This window comes from Pelodiscus sinensis, chromosome 26 (genome assembly GCF_049634645.1).
Source record: "Pelodiscus sinensis isolate JC-2024 chromosome 26, ASM4963464v1, whole genome shotgun sequence".
NCBI classification, from domain to species: domain Eukaryota; kingdom Metazoa; phylum Chordata; order Testudines; family Trionychidae; genus Pelodiscus; species Pelodiscus sinensis.
In genome coordinates, this window is record NC_134736.1 from 1574197 (window position 1) to 1588126 (window position 13930).

At 57.3% G+C, this 13930-nt stretch overlaps 1 protein-coding gene across 2 annotated transcripts in view; it reads left to right on the plus strand.

Annotated features, from left to right (window-relative positions):
- Window positions 1-13930, plus strand: part of DSCAML1 (DS cell adhesion molecule like 1) — a 261125-nt gene that overhangs the window by 196559 nt on the left and 50636 nt on the right. For both annotated transcript variants that reach the window (XM_075909312.1, XM_075909311.1), the window contains exons 16-18: window positions 48-118; window positions 4780-5020; window positions 11438-11584. In XM_075909312.1, the coding sequence (XP_075765427.1) occupies window positions 48-118; window positions 4780-5020; window positions 11438-11584 (459 nt within the window). The remainder of the gene's footprint in view (window positions 1-47; window positions 119-4779; window positions 5021-11437; window positions 11585-13930) is intronic.

Genomic DNA, 13930 nt, shown 5'->3' on the forward strand with positions numbered 1-13930 from the left:
AGTTTCACTCCAAGGGACTTTGTAAACTTGTCTCTGTTTCCCCTCAGCTCCGGACGGGCCCCCGATGGATGTCACCTTGCAGCCAATGACCTCGCAGAGCATCCAGGTCACATGGAAGGTACGTTGTTTGGGGGGGTTGCTGCGTGTGGAGTTTGGTTGGCATGGCGATACCCCAATGGCAGTGGTGTACAGAGGCAGGCCCGATGCCTACCCAGCACCGGGATAGCACATGACAGCGGCTGGTGCTTGGGCACGTCACTTTGTTTCTTTGTGCCCGCTCCCCCTCTAGAAAGTGAAGGCTGTTCCCCACTCTGGCACTGCGAATGCAGAGGGTGGGAGCCCACAAGAGAGCTTCGAAACCTCGCCTCCACAGGCTCTGGGTACAACTTCCCCCCAGAATCCTAACACCCAGATACTGGGGATTTCGCTGCCACCATCAAGTGCTTTGATCCCCTAAAAACAGAGGGGGTGAACACTTGGAATCACCCCCAGGGTACCCCAAGCTCTTTTGCCCCAAAAGAGCTTGAAAAAAGAAAAGAGAAAAGCAAGCTGCCGTCTCAGGTAGCCGACCCCTCACTCAGAGGCCTGCAGACACCCACAGGCAAACCTGCCAGGACACAGGAACCGAACCCTCACCTGAAAAGAAGTGATTTGTATTACAAAAAAAAGATCAAGTTGATAAGGCAGACTCGGTTCCTAGATGTTACAGAGCAACTGAGGAAAACAAATGAAAACAGAGACACATCACGGCACAATGCTTAGATGGTGAGGGCAGAGGGGAGGCAGAGAATCACAGAGTAGTTCAAACCAAACCACAAAATAAAGAAAAATGACCCTGAGCACAATTGGACTTGTATTTCCCTGGTAGTCACGTCTAATTTTCTCTTTGTTCAGTCCGCTCCCCTTCTCTGAATTTCTTGGCAGGAGGGGTAGTCTTGCCCGGGTTAAATCATTTTGTGTCTCTCAACCCCTGATGCTAACTCTCCCACACAAAGAAAACCGGCAAGGAATCTATATCCAATTCAAATTCCAAGCCTCTGTCTCAATTGGCTCTCCCGGCCCCCTGGCTGACACCTTTGCTAGGTACCTGAGTTAACCCCTGGGGGTATGTCTACACTACAGCACTAATTCGAACTAACTTAATTCGAATTAGTTAATTCGAACTAACCTAATTCGAATTAGTGCATCTAGACATAAAAACTAGTTCGAATTAGCATTTTGCTAATTCGAACTAGCATGTCCACATTGAGTGGACCCTGAACCGAGGTTAAGGATGGCTGGAAGCAGTGCCGGCAGGGCATCAGAGTAGGACTTAGAGTGTGGCGCTGCTGTCTCAGGCTAGCCGAGGGCTGTGCTTAAAGGGACCCGACCCCCACCCCGGACAGACAGTTCTCAGGGGTTCCCCGCTTGCGAAGCAGTCCTGGCTTGGAGTGCCTTGAGTGCCCACACTGGGCACATCACAGCACTCGGCTATCAGCATGGCTGCACTTGCCTCAGGCTGCCATCCGGGGGGGGGTCAATCGGGGGGCTGCAGGAGAGCTTCCACCCCGAGGAGCCCGCAGAGCCACCCCAGTCCTCCCCACTGGGGGCTCGTACCCCATTCCTCCCTCACCCCCTTCCACTTCCCCGCCCTAGTCCCCCTTCCTGATGTACAAATTAAAGGACACGTGTGTTCAAAAATAGAAACTCTCTTTATTGAACAACACTCAGGGAGACTGGGAAAAGGAGGTGGGAGAGGGGAAGAGAGAGGGTGGGAGAGGGGAGGGCAACTAAAATGATCAGGGGTTTGGAACAGGTCCCATATGAAGAGAGGCTAAAGAGACTGGGACTTCTTAGCTTACAAAAGAGGAGACTGAGGGGGGATATGATAGAGGTCTATAAAAACACAAGTGGTGTGGAGAGGGTGCATAAAGAAAAGTTCTTTATTAGTTCCCATAACAGAAGGACTAGAGGACACCAAATGAAATGAATGTTCAAAAATTTCTTCTTCACAAAGCAAATAGTCAACCTGTGGAACTCCTTGCTGCAGGAGGCTGTGAAGGCTAGAACTAGAACAGAGTTTAAAGAGAAGTGAGATCAAGTCATGGAGGTTGGGTCCATGGAGTGGTATTAGCCAGGGGGTAGAAATGGTGTCCCTGGCCTCTGTTTGTGGAAGGCTGGAGATGGATGGAACAAGACAAATGGCTTGGTCATTGTTTCGGTCCATCCCCTCCAGGGTCCCTAGTGTTGGCCACTGTCGGCAGACAGGCTACTGGGCTAGATGGACCTTTGGTCTGACCCAGTACGGCCATTGTAAGCTCAGGGCTCAGGGCTGATTTTCATGCAAACCTGCTCCTGGGTGGCCAGGCTGGCAGCTCTCCTGCCCTAGCCGGCCACTTTCCTGTGCCTAGTGCGGAAGTCGTGGATGAGGTCCACAATGTCCGCACTAGACCAGGCGGCCGCCCACCTCTTGCAGACCCGGGCAGGCTCCCGGGAGCCGCCAGCCTGGTCCCGGGAAGAGGCGGAGGGCTGGGTGGCAGTGTGATGTAGTGGGGGGTATTGGGCGGCTTTCTATGCTGGTTCTGTGGTAAGCCCACTGGCTGCTGCCGGTACCACAGCCCAGAAGGACAGGGAGTGAGACACTATGCAAAGAGGGTCTCTCAACCTGTCCGACCAGCTACCCCCCAGGGAGAGGAACAAAGGAAGGTGGATGCCGCCCTGGCTGGGGGCAGGGCTGGAGGAGAGTTAGTTAGTTATCTGTCTGGGAGCATGGAGGAAGCAGCCTCAGCAACAGGCTGGGGGGTTTAGAAGCCGGACCCCCCCCATATCAAGGGGGGCTGAGGCATCTTAGGCCTGCCCTGTAACCTGATGACATCTGTGCTGTGCTGTATTCTGGAGAGGCAATAAACTTCCTCTGTTCTACCGGCTGGTGGAGTCTGTTCATGCCATTTTGGGGGTGCAGAAGGCGGGGGACCCCAACGCGCCGTCACAGACAGCGGGTGGCTGGTTTGTGCCATGCCAGGTGCAGGGTCTGCTGGCTGGGTGCTGGCAGGCTTGCACCTGGCACGGGCACCGTAGCCAGCCCGTGCCCCTTTAAGGGCTCCGGGGCCGGGAGGGGGGCAGAAGAGTTTCCCTGGTGGTGCCCAGAGTGGCCACCAGGGCAAGCTGGGGAGGGCTAGCCTCCCACTAGTTCGAATTAAGTGGCTACACAGCCCTTAATTCAAACTAGTTAATTCGAACTAGGCGTTAGTCCTCATAGAATGAGGTTTTCCTAGTTCGAATTAAGCGCTCCGCTAGTTCCAATTAAGTTCGAACTAGCGGTTTGCCTGTGTAGCACCTATCAAAGTTAATTCAAACTAATGTCTGTTAGTTCGAATTAACTTTGTAGTGTAGACAGACCCTCAGTTATCGGGTGCTGGTCAGCTCTCCCCCCGGGATCAAAGTCCTAAACAGCAGCCCTGCTGCCTTCACCCAGAGTGTCTCAGATTGTCGCCTTTCACCAGATTGCCCAGGTCCAAGTGAAATTCACTAGACAAAATGGGCCAGTTGTGAATCTCAGCTCTGTCACACGCTGCTTCTTTATCGTGTGTTGGGAGTTGTTTATTTTCTTACAGGTGTCCATGCAGGGTGGAGGGGAGAGAGGATAAATATGTAAAAATCAAGACACTTAGCTACAAAATGGTTGCGCAACAATCAATAACATTTAGAATCAGATTTATTTTTCAGAAGCCACATAATGAAAAATAAAATTGATTATAAAGTTAGGACTTCAGAATGAACCAGCAAGTCAATACATTTAGGGCTCCATCTTCTATTCCTCCCCTCCCCTTCAGCATTCAAAAACAGATTAATGAAAAATAAGATTCACTTGGAAGATAAGTCACTTGGTTTTAAGAGTGTTTCAGCGAGATGGATTGCTCTGGCTTTATAACCTAAATTTGCAATCAGCCCTATTGATTTCTTAATGCTTCAGAGGAATATTGTTAACATTGATTTAAACCCAGTTCGTGCATTTTTAAGGCTGTTGGCCCCTTTTCTCCCCAATCAGACCATCCTACTTGAGCCATTGTCCCAAACAGCTGTTCTAAAGCGGTTCTTCCTCATTAGCCAATCAACATCCAGTTCTCGCTCCCTCTGCCTGGCTCTGAAGGGCTCTGGTTTTGTTACAATTTAATTATCGGCTCTGAGCTCTGCCTGATAGAAGCTAAAACGCAGGAATATTAAAAAAACCAACCAACAAAGATCCGGTGAGACGGGAAACCAATGGACAGGGCCAAGGAGAAAAACCTTCGAGCCCATAGGAGAAGCCACCTGCTGTCCCAAAGGAACAGTGTCCTCTGGCACTAAGTTTGCAGCGTGAGAGATCTCACTACGTTTGCAGGCTCATCCCCACCAACGGCCTTCATCTCCGTCCGTGTGGACCTGAGGGACCAGTGGCAGAGCTGCCCTGGCTGGTCAGGAGAAGTGGGCTGCAAAGGGCTTTGTAGACCACTAATGAAACACCAGGCACTTAGACAGCAGTTGCTGTTTCCAAAGAGCCCTGCGAATGCTGGGACAGTCTCACAGCCTCCCCCTTGGGCGCTGGGGTCGATTGGATCAGCCCCAGCGGTGACTGAAGCACGTTAAGTATTTGCCGGGGCTGAGGGGAACGCTGGGATTAAAGCCCCTGGCCTTACGCTCAGTGCGCATGGGCACATGGCCTCGGGTCACTAAGGGCCGCAGTTGTCCTGGGCAGCGCGGGGTGAGGGTGGATGCCGCCCGCCCTGTGACGATGCTCGATGTGTATCCCCGTGTCTGCAGGCCCCAAAGAAGGAACTCCAGAACGGGGTGATCCGCGGCTACCAGATCGGCTACCGGGAAAACAGCCCCGGCAGCAACGGGCAGTACAGCATTGTGGAGATGAAGGCCACGGGGGACAGTGAGGTCTACACCTTGGACAACCTGAAGAAGTTTGCACAGTATGGAGTGGTGGTGCAGGCATTCAACCGGGCGGGCACAGGGCCCTCCTCCAGCGAGATCAATGCCACCACGCTTGAGGACGGTAAGCTCGCCAGGCACCTGGGCGTACAGACAAGGGTGCGGGTTCTCCCGGTCTCTGGTACAGGCCAGCTAATCTATGGCAGCAGCAGCCACAATTCTGGCCTTGTCAGCATGGGGGACTTGCCACGATTTCACCCTGCTTTCCAGCACAGTTGGCAATGCTGGTCGGTCTGCCCCGCCCACGGAGCCGGCCACCCGTGGCAGATGATCCAGTAGTGGCAGGACCCGAGAGTGCGTGTGGCAGGGGGGCAGCAGTGTCTCTGCCTCTCGTTCTGTCTCCATCTGTCAGCCCTTCCCTCTTTGGGAGTAACGCCTCGGTGCTCTCCTGCGCGGCGTCTCTGACCCCTCTGCCCACTTCGCCTCTGGGGCCAGCACAGAAAGTACTTCCGGGCTCTGCCCCTTTCTGGTGGGGGGCAGCGCGTCTGGGATCTGTCCCCTGCCTGATGGGCCAGGAGGCTGGCTCGGATTATATCCCGGGGGTTTGAATTCTTTACCTACACTATGTTTCCTGTGACAGGGAGTTCGCCCTGCACTGGCCCTTTAAGAGCAAACCCTGGCCCCAAGCAGGGTCTGGGAGTTTGGCCCCAGCTGAGGCCATGTTAGCTGATTGGGGCCCAGCTGGGAACCATATAAGATGATGGACGGCTGCTCCTGGGGGAGAGCAGAGAGAGCCTGGCTGCTGGGGGAGGAGGAGGCGGTGGCTCCTTGGAGCTAGAGCAGGGCTGGGGAAGCAAGGCACGGCAGGGCAGGGCAGGGCAGGGCAAGGCAAGGCAGGGCAGGGCTAGGGGCGCTCGGGCCAAGCAAACCCCCAGATTGCAGGGCCTGAAGAAACAACCACCCCCGGAAGGGGGGCTCAGAGACTGACGTGGGCACTGCCGGAGGGCAGTGTCCTGAAGAGAACGACGTGGCCTGGAGGGAAGAGGGGAAACACCACCTGAGGGAAGGTACCCTGCCAGCAGGAGGTGCTAATTCCGGGGACAGACGGCCGGGGGTGCTACGGTGGTGAGTGAACCCCCTCACATTTCCCAAGAACGAGGCGACTTGAATCGGTGCACAGGGATCCAAATTCTGCAGGATCTTTAGCCCAACCAAAGGGATGTCGGGGTGGATTTGCACATCCCTGATCATCCGAGAACGGCTCCTGCAGGATGAGGGCTCTCCGGAATGTGGTATTACGAGGCCATTTATTGCAGAGCCCCCGCACTCTGAAATATTTCCAACTCCCTGCACGGGGGGATGGGGCAGGGAATTCGAGCCAGTAACTCAAACCCAGCCTCCATGGCACTCGTGCAAGGGGCCTGCTGCCTGCTCCTAGATCAGCCATGTGTCCAGCAGCAGAGAGAACCGAGAGCAGCAGGGACGTAGCGAATGACCCACCCCAAGAACCATCTCGGCGGCTGCCCAGGAGTGGATGCAGGCGGTCGTGTCTGGCCGTGCCCTCTAACGAGCGCTGGTCCCTGGCCAAGAACACTCGTCGCTTTCCCCATCTCCCCTCCCTGAGGAGATGGGGGGGGTCTGGCTGCCTCAGCGGGGCCAGAACTCCTGGTTTCTGCGTGACCTTAGGTAAATCCTCTCAGCCGCGGGCCCAGGAGAGCTGTGTTTCACTGGGCAGATGGACCCACATTTTGAGAGCCTCAGATCTGGGTCAGGTTTTGCAAAGGAGGCTCTGATTGGGGCTCCACGAAAGGCCGGATTGTCGGGGCACTGTGCGCCCACGGCTCCCGTCGACTGCAGATGATGTGGGGAGTGTTCAGCGCCTCAAGACAGGCGTTGCGTGTCCATCGCTAGGAGCCCAGAATGAGAGCCTGCCTGGGGGCATGGGACCTGTACCCTGTGGTTCGTGGGAGGGGCGGATGTTACCCGCCTGCTAATGGCTGTGCTACTCTCCGCAGAGTGCGCGGCGGCCCTGGAGGGTAGGGGCAGCGCCCGGTGGGGTTACCCGAATGTCGTCATGTGCAAATGGCTGCCACAGATCAGACGCCAGCTGAACTGGAGGAATGTTCCACTGAGCAAACCTGGGGGCCTGGACAACCCGAACAGCCAGGTGTCTAAGGCTGAATGCTGTGACATCAGCCATGTGCACGCCGGGGACTGGCCCTGAAGGAAAAGAATCGGCTCCTTTATTATGATTGATCCTCACTTCCAGCTCGTGTGTCCGAGGCGACTGGGTATCCGGGGCCCCCACTCCCCAGCACTGTCGGGGGCGCTATGCTCCGAGTCTGCCCATCAGGCTGGCGTTTTATTTCCTCTTGTGTTTGGAATCTCAAGGCTGCCTATCCTGTCCGTGCTGACGGCACCATTCGTATTGTGCTAACCGCCCCACCCTACCCCCCGCATGGCTGAGTGTGCGTGGATGCGGGGAGATTAAACAGAAGAAGGGTCTATTTAAAAGAGAAGCGGGGAAGCAGGCGGTCTTGCCAGCCGGTGGTGCATGAAACCACGTGCAGAGCATTGCCCCATCCGGCACCTCCCAGCCCAGGCAGGGAGCTCACCGGGGAAGGGGACGCAACCACTTGCCCTGCGCCTCGGGCGGCGCTCGTCCTTTGAAGAGCTCAGAGCATTTGGGGGGAGGGAGAGGAGTTAATTAAGCTTCCTGGCAGCTGTGCGAGGTGGGTAGGTGTTGGGCCCATTTAGCCTATTGGCTGAGCTATGGCTCGAGGTTGACTGGCTTGTCCGGGATCACGGGTAATTGGCTGCTGGCAGAGGGGGAATAGAGCCCTGGTGCAGACACCCGTGTTCTTGCTGTGAGACGCGCGCTCCCTCTGCCCAGACGAGAGGCGAGCGTCCGAAATTCCATCATGCAACCAGGGCGGGGGGGCGCCCCAGAGCCCGCGGTGGGGAGGTGGGGTTCTTTGCCTGCCTTTGTGGGTGGCTTGCTGCGTGACCTGGAGCATGGGGCATGACCTCTCTGCATCGGAGCTGCTGTTGGTATAGTGGGACTGGCAGGTCTGGCCCTACGGTGTTGGGTGCTTCGGGTCCCCGGCTGAAAGGTGCTACGTGAGTGCTAAGCCGGAGTGGGTATTTGGGGCTGCCCTGCCATGCACCTTCTCAGCTTCTGGCCTCTTTGAGTGGCTGAGCGTGCCCTGGAAGCTGCAGGTAGCAGCTGGAGGGGGCCCAGCCTGTGAGCCCTGGCAGCTGCTCTACCTGCTCCTTGCAGGGCTGTTTTTACAAAATGCCTTCGATGTTTCCATTGGGGAGAGATTGCTGTTGGCCTCGGAGTCATTTTAAAAACAAAAAAAAAGTTTCACTCTGCATTTGCTCAGCAGTTTTTCATACTTAATTAAGGCTCTCATTAGCCTGTCAAAGCATGATCATTTCCTGGCTCGATTAGCACTCCTCCTGGGGTATTCAAGGGCCCCTGTTTTAGCAATAGTGTCTTTTCCATAATTATATTGCCTTCATTTTGTTCAAACGGACTCCCTGTATTAGTTTATTGCACTCAGTCCCTAATTACATGGTGCTTATATTTTTACACCTAAGTAATATGAAACAATAATCATTTTCAAAGAGGATCGTTAGGATGATGTATTATCATGTAAATGCTCATAAAAATTAGAGTTACCTCTTATGGGGCAGAGGGATCTAATTACCTTGCATCCAGCAAGCTCTCCTGCTTTTCCCGTGGCTGTAAGTGCGGGATACGCACTCTTGCGGCTCCCCGGAGTGCGGGCTCTCCTTGGGCGTGGAGCCGTGCTGGAGCTCCGCCCGGCCGTGCTGGGTCGGGTCTGCGAGAGGCAGCCAGTTGCCGTCGCAGGGCAGCACGTTTCTGGGGTGCCCCTCGCACCTTGGGCACCCTACTGGTCCTGCAGCTCGGGGCCCCTTTGTGCAGGTGGGTCAAACGCCGCCCTGCAGGACAGCCCTGGGGAGGGGAGGGGAGGGCTGAGAGTCCCCTGGGTCAGGCCCAGACAGCTGCTTCAGCCTGTGCCCGGGGATGCTGTGCAAGTCAGCCTGACAAGCAGGGCCACCACGTTTCGGCACCTGAGGCGGGGAGCTCAAAAGACGCCCCCACGCCCCCTTTTCTCCTGCCTGCCTGTGTCTCTGGTGCCTCCTTCCTCCAGCCCAGCCTCCCCCAGCTCTGCATCCAGCGCAGAGAGACTCCATCGGCACCAGCAGCAGACACCATGTTCTGCACTCTGGGTCCTAGTGGTGCCCCCCCCCCGCCCATCTGGCACCTGAGGTGGCTGCCTCAGTTCTCCTCGCGGGAAGGCCGGCCCTGCTGACGATCCCGGGAAGAGCTGGAGCTCACGGGGCAGGACTCCGTGAGAGCAGAGGGGCGGAGATGCCAATGGGGTGGTGTGGGCGGGGCATTAATGGGGTGATTAATACTAAGCAGCATGGACAAAGCGCTGGTACCTCGGCCTGCTGTTTGCCCAACGCCAGGCCCCTTCTGCAGCTAGGCACCTCCAAAGCAGAGGATTCGGGGGGCTGGTCAGACTGACCACGGAGCCGGGCCTCCCTCAGCCCTGCCGAGTGGCTCCGCAGTGTGACCTGGAGGTGGAAGGGTGGCGCCCAGAGCAGGACGCATAAGAACGGCCGTACTGGGTCAGACCAAAGGTCCTTCTAGCCCAGTAGCCTGTCTGCCCACAGTGGCCAGCACCAGGTGCCCCAGAGGGGGTGGACCGAAGACAATGATCAAGCGATTTGTCTCCTGCCATCCTTCTCCAGCCTCTGACAAACAGAGGCCAGGGACACCATTTTATCCCCTGGCTAATAGCCTTTTATGGACCTAACCTCCATGAAATTATCTAGCTTCTCTTTAAACTCTGTTATAGTCCTAGCCTTCACAGCCTCCTCTGGCAAGGAGTTCCACAGGTTGATGCAGCTCAGTGCCAGCTCCCTGGCTGGCGATGCTGCACACCCATGACTCCACGGGGCTGCTTGCTGTGAGTCCCTGAAAAGGGCTCAGTGAATGGTGCCCCGTAGGGTGACCCCTCTAATGCCTGCCGCCTGTGCTCTCCACACCCCCCGGCGGGGTGCGCCCTGGGCTGGGGGGAGGAAGGGGTCTGGAATCTGGCTGCTTGCTTAGGGGAAGCACCTGTGTTAAGCAGCCAGCCTGTAGAAGTGCCCACGCTGGTTCTGCCCCACGCCAAGCCCACTGTCCTGCCTCCCTCCACCCAACCCCCACCCCATCCGTGGCCAAACCCAGCCCTAGGGTTGAAACCCGGTGCTGTAGGTTAGTCCACCTTAGCTTGCGTGAGCTGGGCCTAGGCTATGCTGCCAGCCGCTGTATGTCAGTGAGCTCCCGATGGCAGCAGCAGGTCTGCTCCGTCTACAAAACCCCTTGGCTGCTTTCTGCTGTGCTGCAAACTCGTCCTTTCCTTGGGCTTCCTGTCAAGTCTGGTGGGTGCTCGTGGGGATGCCTACACCGCAGCTGGGCGGCGGCGTTCTCAGGACTGGCAGACAGATCCCACCTAGCGGACTGCAACTAGCAGCATGGCTTTGTGCGGCACGGATGGTAGCTTGGACGAGCCACCTGAGTTCAAACCTGCCCAAGCCCTGAGCCCGAGCTCTGGTGGCTAGCCCGCTCTGCTATTTCGCACACACTAGCTCTAGCTGAGCTGCTGCAAATCTGTTTACCTCCCGGGGAATCACCCCTCCCCAGCTGCAGTGTAGATGGACACTGTTACCCTATTTACACCCACCCTGGAGCAGCCCTGCCTGCCACTGCGTCTGGTTTGCATCTTCTAACCCCCATTTGGCTGCTGCTAACGTCACTTTCAGTCCAAGCTTTGCTGCAGAATGGAGCCCTCTCTGGTGGGTGAACTAGGTGGAAAGCGGAAATTCTAGCCCCTGAGAAATCCCAATAATTCGGCTTCTGCTTTTGTCTCAAACGACTGAAAATATTCACAGAACGTTGAGAAGTTCTGATTCGTAAATGTTCCCGTGAGGCGTTCCAGCTCCTCAAGCCAAGTCCGGGCTCCGATATCTCCCAGCATCGTCCTCCACTTTGAAATGTGGATTTGGAATAAAATACGTGGTTTCAGCACGACATTAAAATGACCATTTGAGTCGGACCAACACGCTACACAAGGCAAAACGTGAAACGCTCCTTTGAAATCGTTTTTTCTGGGGGACCGTGTCGGGTTGCACAAGCCCACGTTTTCTCATGGGAATGGGTTTTGTGGTTGGGAAATTCTGACCCAGTCAAGTTGGGGTCCTGTTGCGTGCAGCACCCCGCTGTGGTCTGGCTTCTCACGTGCTCCGAGGGGCAAATCTGAGAGCCTGGAATTCGTACCTGCTCATTGCTCACACGCAGCAGCCAGGCAAAGCCTAAGAATAGACGCTGTGAGACTGGAGCTACCTGAACAGACAGATGGTGAGACCATCACTGATGCTCTGCTCATATTGCGATGCCTCCTCCCCCGCTGATTCACATCCTCTCTCCCCCTCCCTCTCTCTGCTTCGCTTCTTCCATCAGTTCCCAGCCAGCCCCCTGAGAACGTGAGGGCGTTATCCATCACGTCTGACGTAGCTGTGATCTCCTGGTCGGAGCCCCCACGCAGCACCCTGAACGGCGTGCTCAAAGGATACAGGGTCATCTTCTGGTCTCTCTATATGGACGGAGGTGAGGGCTCAGCTGGACTGGCTGGGTTTGCTTTCTGTTTCCTACTCCCCTAATTCGGAAATGTTACGCAAAGGTGAGAGCCTGGCTAGATCGCCAGCTCCATGAGCCCCAGGTGTGTCTGCCACCTCATCTACACGCACAGCTGGGCTCCACTTAGCACCTGGCCTTCAAGGCCCCTGCCATTGTAGTCTGCAGCCAAGCCTGCTGTGCGACGGGTTTTTCTGTGACCGCGGTGTGACGGCGCGTTGGGGTTTCCCATCTCCTGCACCCCCGGAGTGGCACGGACAGACTTCACCAGCCGGCAAAATAGAGGGAGTTTATTGCTCCTCCAGGACACAGCACAGCACAGATGTCATCTGGTTCCAGGGCAGGCCTAGGATGCCTCAGCCCCCTTGAGATGGGGGAGCCTGGGCCCCTAAATTCCAGCCCCTTCCCTAGGCTGTCTCCTCCATAATCCCAGAGAGACACTAACTAACTATCCCTTCCAGCCCTGCCCCCAGCCAGGGGCGGCATCCACCCTCCTTTGTTCCTCTCCCTGGGGGGTAACCGGTCGAACAGGTCACCTCCCTGTCCCATCAGCTACTCGGCTGGGCCGTGGTCCAGGCAGCAGCCAGTGGGGGTCACCCACAGCCCAAGCCCAGCAACCAGCAAGGTACCCCCACTACGTCTGTGACGGCACGTTGGGGGTTCCCCGTCTCCTGCACCCCGAAATGGCACAAACAGACTGCACCAGCCAGTGGAATTGAGGGTGGTTTATTGCTCCTCCAGCACAGCGCAGCACAGATGTAATCTGGTTACAGGAACTGGGCTAGGATGCCTCAGGCCCCCTTGAGATGGGGGAGACTGGGCCCCTAAACTCCAGCTCCTCTCCCTAGGCTGTCTCATCCATCCTCACAGACAGCCACCAACCAACTTACTAACTTCCAGCCCTGCCCCCCAGCCAAGGCAGCATCCACCTTCCTTTGTTCCTCTCCATGGGGGGTGTCTGGCCACTGGTTTGCATAGTGACTCATCCTGTTTTGCTGGGTCGTGGTACCCACGGCAGCCAGTGGGGATTCCCCCAGAGCCAGCAGCATAGAAACCAGCCAGGTACCCCCACTACGTCACAGTTCTCCCCCCTCCGAGAGCGAACTGAGCAGGGTCACTCCGCTCGTGACCTAGGGAAGTTCGGGTCCTCTGCGTGGGAACCCGCCCCGGGGACATGGGTGCTCCCCTTGACTCGGGCCGGCCGTGGCGAGGCCCCACATGAATTGGCTTCCCTCTGTCCACTCGCCGCCCCGCTCCAGGGTGACTGGCCCAGGCCTGTCCTCGGGGGTCACACCCACCCTTCCGCTGGCCTTGATCTCTGGCCGGGGTCTCTCGGGCCGGGGCCATGAGCCCAGTGAGCCTTCTCTGGATAGCCAGGGCGGCTTCCACCCCCGATGCTCCATCCAGGGGGGACTTCCCCTCCCATAACTCTCTCAGCAAGCCCAGAGGGTCCTCTATCTGGGGTAGAGACCCCCAAGCCGCTTTCCTCCTGTCTTGGGCCTTCCCGCCCCTCTGGCAGGAGTCACAGGACCGGCAGTACCGCTGCACGGCTGTAAAGATTCCCGGCCAATAGAAGTGCTGGAGCAGCCTCAGCCGGGTGCTCCGGATCCCCCGGTGGCCCCCAACGGGGACATCGTGGGCCAAATACAGCAGCTTGAGGCGATACTTTCGGGGGACGACCAGCTGCCGCTGGACCCCCCATGCCCTCGCCTTCCTGGGGGGGAGCCACTCACGGAACAGGAGCCCACGCTCCCGCAGGAATCTCTCCTGGCCACCTCTCCCCCGGGGCCGAGCTGCACGGAGGCCAGCCTGGTCCCTCAGCCTCTGCAAGGAGGGGTCTGCCTGCACCTCAGCCTGGAATTCAGCTGCCGAGGCAGGGATCGGGACCTGTTCCCCACCTTTGCCTAGGTCCGGAGTCCCAGCCTGGCTGGACCCCGTGTCCACTGGGATGGGACCCTGAGGCTGCTGCCAGGAGTCCTTCCCTGGACCCACGTTGTCAGCCCCCCGCTGGCTCTGGTTCCGGGTAGTGACTAGAGCCCGCTGGGATTCATGGGGCCACTCCTCTAGGTCATTCCCCATCAGCACCTCGGTGGGCAAGTGCGGGTGCACCCCCACTTCCTTGAGGCCCTCCTTGGCCCCCCATTTCAGATGCACCCTGGCTACAGGCACCTTAAACGGGGACCCGTCTATGCCCTTCAGGGTCAGCTGCGCGTGGGGTAGTATCCGCTCCTGGGCCACTATGTCGGATCGGGCCAGAGTCACCTCCGCCCCCGTGTCCCAGAAGCCCGTCACCTTCCTACCATCCACCTCCAGGGGTAT